The sequence below is a fragment of the Lobosporangium transversale genome (assembly GCF_002105155.1).
Source record: "Lobosporangium transversale strain NRRL 3116 chromosome Unknown BCR41scaffold_88, whole genome shotgun sequence".
NCBI classification, from domain to species: Eukaryota; Fungi; Mortierellomycota; class Mortierellomycetes; order Mortierellales; family Mortierellaceae; genus Lobosporangium; species Lobosporangium transversale.
This window is the reverse complement of record NW_019029066.1, coordinates 2,855-16,736: the sequence shown is the minus strand read 5'-3', so window position 1 is coordinate 16,736 and position 13,882 is coordinate 2,855. Positions and strand designations below refer to the sequence as shown.

The 13,882-nt window shown below is 44.2% G+C and overlaps 3 protein-coding genes across 3 annotated transcripts; 2 read left to right on the top strand and 1 right to left on the bottom strand.

Moving 5' to 3' along the window:
* Positions 1 to 44: 44 nt before the first annotated feature.
* Positions 45 to 3,309, bottom strand: BCR41DRAFT_402406 (fungal-specific transcription factor domain-domain-containing protein; the record flags this gene model as incomplete). The annotated part of the gene is made up of 2 exons (XM_022029308.1): positions 45 to 1,786; positions 1,908 to 3,309. The coding sequence occupies 2 exons, from the start codon at positions 3,307 to 3,309 to the stop codon at positions 45 to 47; spliced, it is 3,144 nt and encodes a 1,047-aa protein (XP_021875267.1).
* A 1,433-nt stretch (positions 3,310 to 4,742) lies between these two features.
* On the top strand, positions 4,743 to 5,984 carry BCR41DRAFT_426927 (concanavalin A-like lectin/glucanase domain-containing protein). The gene is made up of 2 exons (XM_022030796.1): positions 4,743 to 5,112; positions 5,275 to 5,984. Exons 1-2 carry the CDS (start codon positions 4,976 to 4,978, stop codon positions 5,843 to 5,845), a joined length of 708 nt encoding a protein of 235 aa, XP_021875266.1. The 5' UTR covers positions 4,743 to 4,975; the 3' UTR covers positions 5,846 to 5,984.
* Positions 5,985 to 8,127: 2,143 nt separating this feature from the next.
* BCR41DRAFT_390869 (hypothetical protein) lies at positions 8,128 to 13,674 on the top strand. Its single transcript, XM_022028293.1, has 4 exons — positions 8,128 to 8,555; positions 8,658 to 8,821; positions 8,935 to 9,122; positions 9,232 to 13,674. The coding sequence occupies exons 1-4, from the start codon at positions 8,325 to 8,327 to the stop codon at positions 13,509 to 13,511; spliced, it is 4,863 nt and encodes a 1,620-aa protein (XP_021875265.1). The 5' UTR covers positions 8,128 to 8,324; the 3' UTR covers positions 13,512 to 13,674.
* The last annotated feature ends 208 nt before the right edge of the window (positions 13,675 to 13,882 follow it).

Genomic DNA, 13,882 nt, shown 5'->3' with positions numbered 1-13,882 from the left:
TTGTACAAACGGACAAGGAATGATTGATCCAAAAGCTGGTCTTTTCAAAACTTTTGGAGACCAGCACTAGCTATATAACTGTTCCATTCGTCCCAATCAATAGTGTTGGGGATGCCAAAAAATGGATTTGGTACTGCGGCCATCGTACTTCCATCCTGCTGTTGCTGTTGTTGTTGTTGTTGTTGTTGCTGTTGCTGTGTCATCTGCGCTTGCAAAAGCTGATGCTGTTGCCGTTGCTGTTGCTGAAGTTGGGGGAACAACGAGAAGTCTGAAAAGTCTACTCCTCCATTAGACGTGTGTACTGGATTAGAAGCATTCATAAATGCAAATGTCGTTGTAGTGGAGCTGTTGTTGTTATTGCTATTATTGTTATCACACGATACAAGGCCTGATATACTAGGACTGGACTTAAAGTCAGTTCCTGCTGCTATTGTAGCAGCACTCGTTAGAATGAAATTGCTGCTTTGTGGGAATGGTTGTTGTTGCTGTTGGTATGATATGAATGACTGCTCAGTCTGTTGTTGCTTTTGCTGCTGCTGCTGCTGGCCCTGTTTCAAATCCTGCTGCAAGAGCTGTCTAAGAACTGAACCAGCTGGGACGGGTGGCGGTTGAGAGGTAGGGAGCCCTATCATCGGGCCAAAATTCCTGCTTGTTTGAAGCGCAAACGGCGATGAAAACAGTGGTGTGGCCGAAAAGGGTTGCTGTTGCTGTTGTTGTTGCGGCTGTTGCTGCGGCTGTTGTTGTAACGCTCGTAGCTTCAGCGACAGTTGTGTTTGCTGTCCGCTTTGCTCTTGCAGCTGCTGCAGCTGCAACTGTTGTTGAGCAAGCATTTGATCATGGTCCATAAATGCCTGCCCTTCCGTAAACATTCCAGGGGTCGACAAGGAGGAGAATGTAAACATTGGTTGGTCCTGCAACGTCGATGTCGCTGGAGATGTCGAGCTTTTGAGGGTCGGTATTGATACTGATCCAGGCACAGCTGCAGATGGAGGCTCATTGTTACTACAACTGGATAATGTCGGCTGAGAAGGTGAGCTGCTGCCAGTAGAAGTTGAGGACAAAAGTGAATTCCTTTGCGATGTTGGTTTTCGTCCTTTTTTCACTTGTCGAACGGATGAGTGCCCTGTAGATTCTTGATTGATACCACTTGTTGAGGCGGTATCTGATCCTACCACATCATTCTTAGTATCTTGAGCATCCGGATGATGCGCCATAGGCATCGATGGAGATGAATCAGGAGTAGTCGTGCTCGAGCTGGGTGAGTAAGGCGTGCCTATAGGTTTCGGCGCAAATAGCAGCGTCCCTCCTGAAGGATGATTCTGGTCCCTAAGAATAATCGGATAGGAGGAACCAGGTTCCCCAACTCTACCAATCACGATAGGCTCCATAAGACGGCCTTCCTGATTATTATAGTCATCAAAATTCAAGTGTGCACACATTAGGTCTTCCAACAACACCGAGAACTTTGCAGCATTGAACCAACGTTGGCCAATCTTCTTCATGTATTCGATACACTTGACCAAGTTCTTTCTGGCTTGGGTCTGAAGCCGGATATTGATTGATGCAGAATTAGTCAAATGGATCAGAGCCGAAGTAAAGGCTTCGAACGTTGAAAAATTCCATGCATCATCAAGATGTCCGATCTCATCCAGTTTTCCAAGGAGATGTGTAATCGAGTTGGCAGCTGAAACTGCGATGTTGAGTGATGGCATTGATTCGGAAATCTTGGACTTTGTCAGAGACGTTGGAAACATGTATGGCCGATGCAATAAAATCAGACAGACGTCTGAAATGGTGGAGAAAAAAAAAATGGAAAAAAAAAAAATTATAAGTATCGCGTTTTTCTTTACAAGGTCATAATTGCTTTGTGATCTTAAATTTCATTCCAAAAAAATATCAGCCCTTACAGTATGAACAGTGAATAGTAGCAACCCAACGATTAATCTTAGCACCACTAGCCATGATCTGATGGTCATATTTCAGCTCCTTAGGAAGACCTAGAAGCCAATTTGTAAGCATATTATCGAGCTCTGCGACAGTCGAGCTAACCTGCACAGGTCCATGATTCCTTGTCGTGGCCCCATAAATGCGCCTCAGAATTTGCCCAAGAATCTGGCACAGTTTGATGGTTTCAGTAAAATAATGAAGTGAAAACTGGGACTCCTCCTTACGCTTTTCCGCACCTTCATCTGGTGATCCTGAAATACCATCGAAATCATTCCAATCTTGATCGATCATTACAGGGAAATCAACATCGCAATCGTTGTCATCGATGGCGAGCGGTCGACCCATTGCAGCACTGACTTGACGATCCATTATATAACAAGTCCACCACAACCGTTTACGGATCTCGGTCTCTAGAGGCGGAAGGTCCCAACGGGATGAGTTTCGATGCATACCCATGTCCTGTGCCATTCTCGTGGCCATGCCTAACAATACCCAGACACGACCACCCGATTTGGAGTTTGTGAGACGATAAGTAACCATGAGTAACAACGCCTGAATGGATGACTGACGTGGCAACTCGTATTCCAAATCGACTAATCGTTTTGCTCTGTAGAAATACTCGTCCCCAAATCCCTCGGTATCGTTACCGTATCCTGTGATCTCTGGGTGTTGCGAAAAACGAGAAGCAATAGCAAACATGGCATTCAAGAGTACTCTTGGAGGTCTCTTATCAGGGTCCGGATTCCGATACTGGCGCATGAATGATGATTTGTGAACAACAGGGATATGTCGATGCACATGGGTCCAGTAGCACTCTATTAGATGATCAGCTAAATCATTGGGTGGAAGAGGCATAGCTGCTGCAGCCTGAGCGACCTCGGCCTCTCTCTCGAGCAGCCATTCCTGGTGATCTCTCATTTTCACGGGAACCATGAGATATCCATTCTTTAAAATCTGACTCTTTTGTAGTAGATCAATTCCTGAGCTGTTGCCGAGGTATCGAATGAATCCGCCATCATCCAAATTCATCGAGTCCATGCTATCCGATAGTGCATTGATCTTTTGTCTAGCATCCAGATCGAACTGCATAGCTTTTTTTTCATCATCATCCAGTCCAGCCGATTCATTAAGGAGAGTCGATGGGTTCGTAGAAATATCTGCCGTCGAAGGCGAACTATGACGGTTCCCTGATGCAGATACTGAGCTAGCTGGATGCCCAAGTATTGATGTATTATCGGGTGAGTGAGATGGCCAGACTGTGTCGGCTGTATCGATGTCTTCATCTAGATCCTCCTTTAAGCTATCAAGATCTAATTTAGGGCGCTCTCCACTTTGAACAAGTCCTCCAAGAAGATTCTCCATCCTATGTAATCTGTTTTCTAATGCTTCGATATATCCTTTAGGAGGCCCTCTCTTTTTTGCAGAATCATTGAATCTTTATAAAAAAAGATGGTATGAGATAGGAGAGTAAATGGAAAGACATAGTAGATCGAAATAGATCAGTCAGCATATAGAAAGAAATAAAACAAAGCATTTGTAAACAAGCGCCAAAACTTTGATTGCATCGTTCTACTCAGTTATATTTGTAGCAAGAATAAATGTCAAAAACCATTTTAACTAGACATACGTGCATTGGAAACCGAAGGTGGTGCAATTGGTGCATGAAGGCTGTACACCATCGCAGCGGACCTTTTTTCTCCGACAAGTATCACTGGTGGAGTAAAAGATCCATTGCGTTTGTGGTAAAAGAAGGAAAGAGCAAATGGATCAGCGATAGAAGGAACAAGGAGAGAGAGAAAGAAAAGAAAAGAACAAAAAAAAAAAAGCAATTGTAAGTGGTCCATGCTCGCAATGGCTGAAAACGGCCAAGAGATGTATGAAAGAGGATGTCTTACCATGCCCTTGAGACTCTGCGTCGTTTTGAATCGACCCGCTCTTGTGAGGCCATGGAGAGGAAAAATGAGAAGAATGAGAAGAATGAGAAGAATGAATCAATCGAGCGACGAATGCTGCTGCTATTACTGGTCGTCTTTGAATGATTACAATAGATTGTGAGTGGAAAGGAAGAGAGAAAGAGACAAGAAACATGTTGCGGCTGTTGTAACTGGATAAATTGCTGCTCAAACATAACAAAATCAGGCTGTGTGTTGACTAAACTATACCTCCCTGTATCACCATAAGTCACCATAAGTCGGGAACCTGAACCTTTGTTTATCTCATCTCTTGACTCTCTCTCCCTTTCTCTTTCTCTCCCTTTATATTCTTATATTCCCATTAATTCCTCCATCAACTCATCTTCCTCTACTAGGGTAGGTGGTGAAAAGGAAGGGGAAAGTGTGAAAACACACAATTATGTGGATGGGAGTGGGAATGACATGCTCTCAAATAAATGTACTCCTAAAATGGCAATTTTAACGCAACCAACGAAATGCGCAAGCGCAGTCGTTTTAATATTATTAACAGAACTTGGTGTCTATACGCAAAGGAAACGATTACTACCTCCCTCACTTGACAAGTGCTTTGTGCAGCGTATCCCTGTTCACTTTGTTTTTTAGACACTTCTAATAAGTGGATGAAAATGCAATTACGTGTGTCTGTGTCCTTGTTTAGTCTTCAGTGTAAAACAAATTAACCAAAGAAAACAAAGTCTCTTCTCAAAGACAAAAAATATGTGCTCAACCCCAAAATCCCATAAAAATGGTGTGGCTGAGAAGGATTGACTTATTGCGCACTCAACCAGGGTTCTAATCCTTGAGACCCTTTTTAAATGTTCCTGCTCACCCTTGCCTCTGTTGCTTCTCGGCCTCGGCAACAAATAGCAAGATGTTTCACCCTAACTGGATTAACGTCCTATCGACAATGGCACTTTAATGCTTCATTGATATCGAGGGTATCGCTAACGTATAAAATAGAAACAAACAGGGTCTACTTTCGATTATTATCCACACCTCTTTCATCCTTACATCTCAAATCCCTCAGCTATCTGCGCGAATACTGATATCCCTCAAAACAAAAGAAACAACAGAAAATGAGATCCACATCCTTACTTTCATCTCTTTCATTACTCGCATCCTTCCTGGCAGCATCACACGCTAAAGGGTCATTTCATGAGTCACTTAAGAACCACGACAACTTTATTACCGCGGATGGCTATGGACCAGAGAGGTAAGGTTCAGTTGCTGTAAACGACTCTGATAATAAAAAGAGCCACCGTCTACATTCACACGACAGGAGTACAACTGTTATACGAGCATATCTATATTTCCAAGACTTATTTATAATTACTAAACAAGATAAATGGATATCATGGTTATTGCTTCTACTCAGATGGGGATGCTCTTTTAGAGACACTCAAGTACACGAGAGCAGCTCCGGTACTCGTATCACCATCGGCAAAGACTCTGATCTGAAGCCTTATTCATGTGGCGAGCTTATCTACCAGGAAGAAGACTTAGCGTATGGTCACTATTCTATTGACATGATCGCCTCTAACGTCGTCGGACACGTTACAGCATTCTTCTTGATCGCGAATGGAGACACAGAAATCGATGTGGAACTAACAGGTTTAAATAATAATATCGCGTGGATGAATATCTGGCATGACAACAAACAGAATCCTGTCTCTGTTGACCTTTCATTTGACACGTCTGAAGATTGGCATACATATTCGTTCGAGTGGCGGAAGAATTATGTGGCATGGTTTATAGATGGGGAGCTCGTCCTAAACCGTACGGACATTCCTACTACCAAACCATGGGATACCAATTATAGATTGGTCATTAACTCGTGGACTCAGGTCAATCCAGAAGTCAATATCGAATGGGCAGGTCAATTTGAGTATCCGACCGATGGACAGGTTCCACAGGCGCAGTTCAGGAACATCCGATACAGACCATAAAGTGAAGTACAAATGGCCATAGCACATGTAGTATCGAAATTTGGCTTAGTCACAGTAGGGACTTCGCCATGTCATGGTGGCCGGAGAGGAATTCATGTGAGGGATAACGACGATTTGCATTCTGTATAACTATATAAAGGTGTATTTTACATTTAATAAAAATTCCTTGATATTTTTTTCATTTTATAAGCAGAATGAATTGTTTGGTTATTCCCAGCATTTCAGGATGTCTGTACTACAAAGGATCCCGGATCACATTATTGGTTCGATCCTTAGTTTTGTCCGTCTGGAAAGACGAGAAGGCCCCATATTCCGAAGGGCTCCATAAATCGACATTTCTCTACTCATTTGTATTGATTCGGGCTCAAACACACATTCATCTTTTTTTTTTTTTTTTTTTTTGCCTTCTTGTACTCATGCTCCATAAACATTAACTCCTCCACATCATTCCATTAGAACACCTGACGAAAAGAAACTTTACTTTTTTTTTTTTTGCAGTGCTTGGTCTCAGGACTTGGCGCAAAGACAAAGATAAACAAAAAAACGAGGCTCTTTGCTACATGTTGCACGCACCCCCCTACTCTTGTTCACTTTGAAATGCCTTTGTGGCCCCTGCTATTCTTTCAATCTATCACGCAAGTATAAACACAAAAATACAAACCTTTATTCGTGAATTGTTTTTGTCATCAAAAATAAAACAACAATAGAAAAAAACAACAGCAACAATAATAAAGAAATAAAGAAAGAAATAAAAGCGATCGACGATATACATGTATCACTATGAATTTATATCCATATCGCGGTCATATGTCAACGGTGAGAAGGTCATTAAAACGAAAAATGAAGGCGTAGAAAGGATAGATCAAGGATGAGAATCATTAAACATTTGCTAAGCAATTTATATACCTCTGCAGGACACTACGCAAGCGTCATTATAAGGTTACTTCCAGCATGGGCCTACAAGGGCTTAATTCTAGTTGATAGTCGATACAACGTCTTTATAAGATTCCTGATACATTATATGAACATTAGAACATTGGTTTGATGCTTATCAAAGGCTCTGGCAATATTTCAATGTCCCTCGGATCCCACAACCCGATAATTTTTTCCTTGTTCGCCCTCGCCCCAATAGAAGCGCCAGGCAGGAAGTGTGGTTTACAAATATATACAAGGCTCTTCTTTTTTTTTTTACATGTACTTTTCAAATTCCTCCATATAACCTTAGTCTGCCTCTTCTCGTCTTCTAATGGAGCAGGATGCATTTCTGCTGATTCATAAGAGTTACACTAGGAGAGCAAGAGAGGCGAAGACGAAAAAAATACATTCAAACGCATGTGGGAGAATACAGAGATGTCTTTTGTTTGTTGTTTTGATGTTTTGGTTTGTGTTATTTTTTTACGTTTTGTCACTGTGGAGGCGTAACAATCGAAATGTGGATTAAGAAAGTCCTCTGAACGATATGAATGCTGATTGTTTGTAGCACAAACTTGCAGCTTGGGGATGAGAAAAAAAATAAGAGCCGCCACGCCGCCAGCGATGTTTTTATGCTGCGTGCTATTGGCTACTTTGCTTTTTCTTCTTTGCTGTTCTTAAGGCTAACCTTCTTTAAGAAGATGTTTATGTATACATGTACATGTACTGCACTCACATTAATGTGGGTGTGCAATGTTTGTGCGTGCGTAAAAGACCAAGGCGAATTTTTCTATTTTTTCATCTTGTTCATATGTCTCCATTATTTTGGCTCTCATGTTTGTTTTTCGCGTTGCGGAAGAAAAAAATTAGGCAAATGATATGATATGAAATGAGCGATGAGTGATTTTACGTCCATTTCATATACCAGTGGAAAGGTTCATCCCCTAAAATGCAATGGATTCGAAGGGGTTCGTAGGGATACATGTCAATACCGTATCAGTTTTCTAAATGGCATTCTTCTGCACCCTCAGAAGACCATTGGCAGCCAGTAACACGAGTAAAGACGGCAAAAGAGAAAAATAAAATATGCTGACATGGCGCCTATATCATGTTTGTTTTTTTATGTGTCCATGTCTTAATGCAACCCAGTTGACAAATACGAACACAAAAACAAAAAACAATGCCACCAACAAGGACATTATTCATGTATCGTATATATTATTTATAATATATACACATATTCATTTGTTTTTTATTTATTCGTTTATTCAGTTCCCATCTAGAGTTCACAGCAGCAAATAAAAAATATCTCCAGATGTCTTGATAGTATAAATACAAAGCATGGGTGTGGTCTGGCAACAACCTGCTGGTGAACCAAAGCCTATCCTAAAGTCCCTCTCACTTCCCCCCCTCTTTACCATCTTCTTCACCCTTTCCACACCCTTCCATTCTTTCCTCGCCGCCCCCTTTTTGCTTTATTCATTCGCCTTTACCTTAGTACTATCTGCTTGGCCGTTGTGATTTTTATTAGTCCATTTCGCCATTTAGTACAACACCACTTTCCACAATGGCTTTCGATATTCGTGATGAGGACGAGCACAACGATGAATTTGATGAGTATGAGGATGTGAAGCAGCCCACCCGTCCAAAATTCTATCGTCGTCGTAAGTTCTGGATCTGCTGCATCCCCACTACCATCATCACCGTCGTTGTCGCAGTCATTTTGGCACTCTATGTCATTATGCCAAAGATTGCCCAAGGTTTGATGAACAAGTCGACTATCAACTTAACACAAATCGTAAGTCTATCTTTTTTAGGCAACAAACGCTGAGAGGGGAAAAGATCAATGCATGAACATCGTTTTTTATTTTACATCTAACATGGACTCTTTCCTTTTCAGGATATTACAAATCCCACTCCAACCTCGATGGACATTGTGATGAAAGGAGAGATGCAAAACACAGGTCCCTTCCATGCTGACATTTCATTCCCTGGCATCGTCACTGTTTCCTGGGAAGGTAAGGTGCTCGGCACCACTCTGATCCCCGGCACCAGCAGCGCTGCGTAAGTCAACATTCCTTCTCAATTGTATTTCTTGCTGCTTACAATATGCGCTTCTGCTTTCTTCCGCTTACGAATAACACATTCATTCATTTTCTTCATGTTCCGCCATGCAGTGGTGGACGAGGTGATTTGGATCTGCAGAGCAGCTTCACTGTCACTGATGAAGCTGCTTTTACTGAGTTTTCGAGCTTTATGCTGAACGCCGAGTCCTTCGTCTGGCACCTTGAGGGTAAACTAAACGTGAAAGCTCTTGGCCACACTGTCAAAGATCTCGACCTGAGCAAAGATGTCACAGTCAATGGTGAGTACTCGTCAAGGACCAGAGTCCTTATTCATCTGTCCTATCAACATGTATATTTGTATTTTTATTGACTGTATTTATCCTTTGTGTGTGTATTATGTATTATAAGCATTCAAGGGCCTGTCTGGTGTCACAATTAAAAGGTTCTCGCTTCCTGGTGATGATCCCACTGGCAAAGGCATTCTCATCGAGATCGATACCGAGGTCAACAATCCTTCATCCATCCAGATGTACATGGGTAGCCTGACACTCGCCATCTCGTACAAGAACACCTTGATGGGATATGTCACCTCCTCAGACCTGACCATGATGCGTGGCCCCCAAACTTTGAGCATGAAGGGCGTCCTTATCCCCCAGACGACCGCTGAAGGCCTTGCTGCTACCTCCGAGATGATGTCGCGCTACATTGGCAACGTTGTAACCGAGACCATCGCAACAGGCTTTGAAGTCAAGCCCGATGGCGTGAACTCTGTTGAATGGTTGTCGGCTGCTGTCAAAAACTTGAAGTTGTCTGTCCCACTCCAGAGCCCTGCCCCACTCCAATTGATCAAGGGCCTCAACTTGGGTGCACTGGGTTTAGTTTTCACTCCCCCGACTGCATACCAACCTATCACAACCTCCACTGGTGTCCTTGCCAACTACACCCTCCCTGATGGTTTTGGATTCAATATCGCGTTCACTCAGGTCGCCAACTCATTTGCACTAAGCCGCAACAATGTCGTCATCGCCAACCTCAACTCGACTTATAACCCCTCATCCTCTGATATGGCGGCTGGCACCTTAACCTTTAATCTCTTGGAGACACCTCTTAACGTCCCTGAGCCCTCCTATGCCGCCTTCCAAGAGTTTAACCGTGACTTGACTGTTGGCTCCGATCTCGGTTTCAACGTTGTTGGATTTGCTTCTGTCTTTGCCAATACCTCGATTGGAACTGTCAACCTGGTCGACATTCCTTTCAATGCCTCGACCCAGCTCAGTGGTTTGCAGAGCCTTGCCAATCCTGCTCCCACAATCACTTCTCTTCAGGTTGTATCTGGTACCGCCACTGACTTGACCATGGCCATCACTGTTGTGATTGTGAACCCATCTTCTATCTCTTTGAGCGCTGGAGATGTCGTCCTCGACTTGATCTACAATGGTGTGCGTCTTGGAACTGTGACAATGCCCAACCTGGCCATCGTCCCTGGTGCAAACACTGTCCAAGCCTCTTCAACAATCGATCCCGCATCCTCACCTGAAGGCATGGAGCTCTTGACTCTGTACACCAGTGGCGCTGGCGCTTCCGTAAGCATTGTTGGCACTCCTAGCAGCACAGCCGTTGAATCCCTCTCTCTTGCTTTTGGTGCCCTTAACATTGGCTCGCAAATGCCTGGCTTGGAGTCCAAGTTGCTTGCAGGCGCTTCCTTGGTTGTCCTCGACACTACTCTCGTCAACGGTATTGCCCAGACTGTTGTAACTGTCAACAACCCCTTCGTTCCTGATATGAGCATTTTATCCATCGACTCTGCGATTACCTACAATGGTGTTTCACTTGGTACAGTCGTTTCTTCATTCTCTTCCCCTCCAGTGATCCCCGGAGCTGGCCAGGGAACCATTACTGCAAGTTTGGCAATGAACACCAATCCTCATGACCTTGTCACCTTGATCCGTGCTCAAGCAGTCAAGAATGGTCTGAACACTGATGCATTCGATGGCCTCCTTGCGCTCCAGGAAGGCGGCAATCCTCCATCAAGCTTGTTCGATGGCTTCAATGTTGCCGACTTTGTAATCAAGGCAATGTCTGGCCTTGCTGTCGATATTACCATGACTACCACTGTCAAGCTTGGTGATTATCAGGTGACAATGCCCTACACTCAGAATGGAGTTCCTACTAGCACTGACCAAACCATTTTGAAGCTTATTCCTATTGTCGGTACGCCCATTGCTCAACTCTTGGTCGAGCGCTCTATCCTTGCCTTTGATTCAATCAACATCCTTGCTCCCGGTGAGACCAGCTTTCAGACAGATATTGTAGGAGCCATCACAGAGACTGGTCCCTTGGATGCTGAGATCCAGTTCCCCAAGCCCGTGACGATTGCATACAATGGCAAGGCTATTGGATCCATGATGATGCCTACCGTCAAAGCCATCGCAAACAAGGGTGCTGAGCTGGACCTGAAGGGCGTGGAGTTCACTATCACAGACTTGGCAGCCTTCACCGACTTTAACGTCTTTGCAGTGAACAATGAGAAGTTCCAGTGGACCATCTCGACGGATGGTTTGGTTGTTAACGCCATGGGTGTCGCCCTTCCAGGAGTGACTATGTCCAAGACAGTTACGTTGGATGGATTCAACAAGCTTGCGGGCTTAGAGTTGTCTAGCTACATTATCAACGCAATTGATGCTGCTGGACTGCACATGGTTATCAGTGCTTCCATCACTAACCCTTCAACCATCGGCATGACCATCCCTACCTCGATTTTCAATACTATGTTCCACGGGAAGGTCCTGGGACCAGCTGTAGCGACGGGATTGACCCTTGTTCCCCATGGAAGCTCTAGCTTTGCCCTGGATGCCACCATCTCTAGCGAAAATGGTGACCTAAGACCCTACCTGACTGGCATTTTCCAGAACGCACTCGGTGGCGTCGCAACAGAGCTGGATGCTCAAGGAGCAGGTGCCCCTGGAACTTCATGGCTAGACACCGCGATCAAGTCATTATTGCTTCATACATCTCTGCCTCCCCTCACCGCCCCACCAATTGTTTCAGTCGCCATCGATGCCATGTCCATGGACTTTACATGTGAATCCTGCGTCTGGGCACCTACAGCCATTTCATCCATCACAGCCAAAACTAATCTCCCTTTCGCTAATGGAGCCCCTATCGTTAAGCTCAGCCAGAATGTTGACATCTTGGATAAGAATGGTGAGCTTGTCGGTAGGTTGAGCACGCCCTATGCCGATGCCGTTGCTTCTGGAGACACAGTCAAGTCTACATCGCCTGCGGCCCCTCTGGTGGTTGCAGATGGGTCTCATGAAGTGTATACGGCTTTCATTGGAGACTTGAACGAAGCTACGACGTATGAGATGGGTCTTCGTGGAACAGCCGATTCGATCCTTGATCTCGGAGCGCTTGGTCAGATTGAGGTCAAGGGCATCAAGTTGGATGTGAAGACCTCACTGGATGGCCTTCAAGGCTTGCAGCGCATTGAATATGTCAGTAGTTTGGGCCTTAACCCCGTTAATGGAGGCACCTTCATCGCAAATATCGTCAACATCTACAACCCGAGCAAGCTTACCTTGAAGATCGGAGATCTTAATATGAAGCTTGGACTTGACACCACACCCGAGCAATATGCCGGCGTATCGACTATCTTTGACCTGACATTAGCTCCAGGTGATAATCAAGTCCCAGTGTCAGTGACGCTGACAGACACTGATGCGGCTAAATATATTGCGGGTAATATCTATACGCAGGATACCACCGTAACTTTATATGGTAGTACGACCAAGAACCCAGCATTGGAAGCAGGATTGAACCAACTTGTCACTCATATGGTTATCGCACTGGGATTGCCAGAGAAGTTTAGTATAATTCCATATAATTTGGACTGGAGCATCAAGGCATCACCTGAGACTGCAACAGATGGTTTGGTTGATGTAACTGGCACATTTAACAACCCCTACTTCGGTAGCATTGTTAATTTCCTTGCTTCTTTCGGTGACCCTGCTGAGTTTCCGGCTGGGATCGACGGCTTTTTCACTCTCGCAACGGATACTTCATTGGAAAACCCAATTTTCTCTAATGGCTGGAGTGTGCTCGAACCTGCCCCTGCAAGTGAGTTCAAGTTTACATTGAAGCCCGGTGAATCTGCCACTATAACGTACAAGATGCGTGTGATAAAATCAATGCTTGCTGGCGCCTCTGAATACTTCGAGAGCAACGCCCAAGCTGGAAAGTCTTTCCGAGGCACTTACAATATGGGCCCTGTCATCAGACTGGGCGACGATCCCGTAAGAATTAATCCTTATTGGGGCACCGATTATCTGTACCCATCCCCAGATTACCAGAGACTTCCCCTGCAGGTCACTATGACTGCTCAGGACTGGGCTTATATGAAGCCTTATGCTTACCCTGAACAAGCAATCGCACCCACCAATACAACTGTTATTGCTACCCCCACTCCCACTGCCACTGCCACAGAGACGGCTACGATCCCATCGCCTGTGCCCACTACGACGGATGAAATCTTGCCTTCACCGACGGAGCCCACGCCTAGCCCTGTCCCTGAAGAGCCAGCTCCTCCAGTTGAGGGAACGCCAACGACAGAACCTACGACAGAACCTACGACACCTCCAACTCCTTCTGAAGATGTGACGGTACCATCTCCATCACCCGAGAGTCCTTAAATGAAATAGGCTCTTTCAATCCTCTTTTATGACCTTGCTGATACTTCTCTTTATTTTGTTTTAATCATCTCTCTCATCATTTATCATACATATAATCCCTGATACCATAAAGCGTTGAATAATAATTTTCGACGATATTTAATGAAAACAGTGTGTGAACGACATAATTTTTCTCTAAACAATGATTGAAAATCGTTGAAATTGTCCTGAATTACAATTGTTATTGATATGAAAGAAAAGAAGGGAGTGTGATATGTGATATGAATGTTTTTTTGTTTGTCAAGAAGACTGGAACGAACAAAGCCATACTATACATGTAGGTCATCTTTGCATTATAGCATCAATGCAACAAGTTAAAAAAAGTATTATAG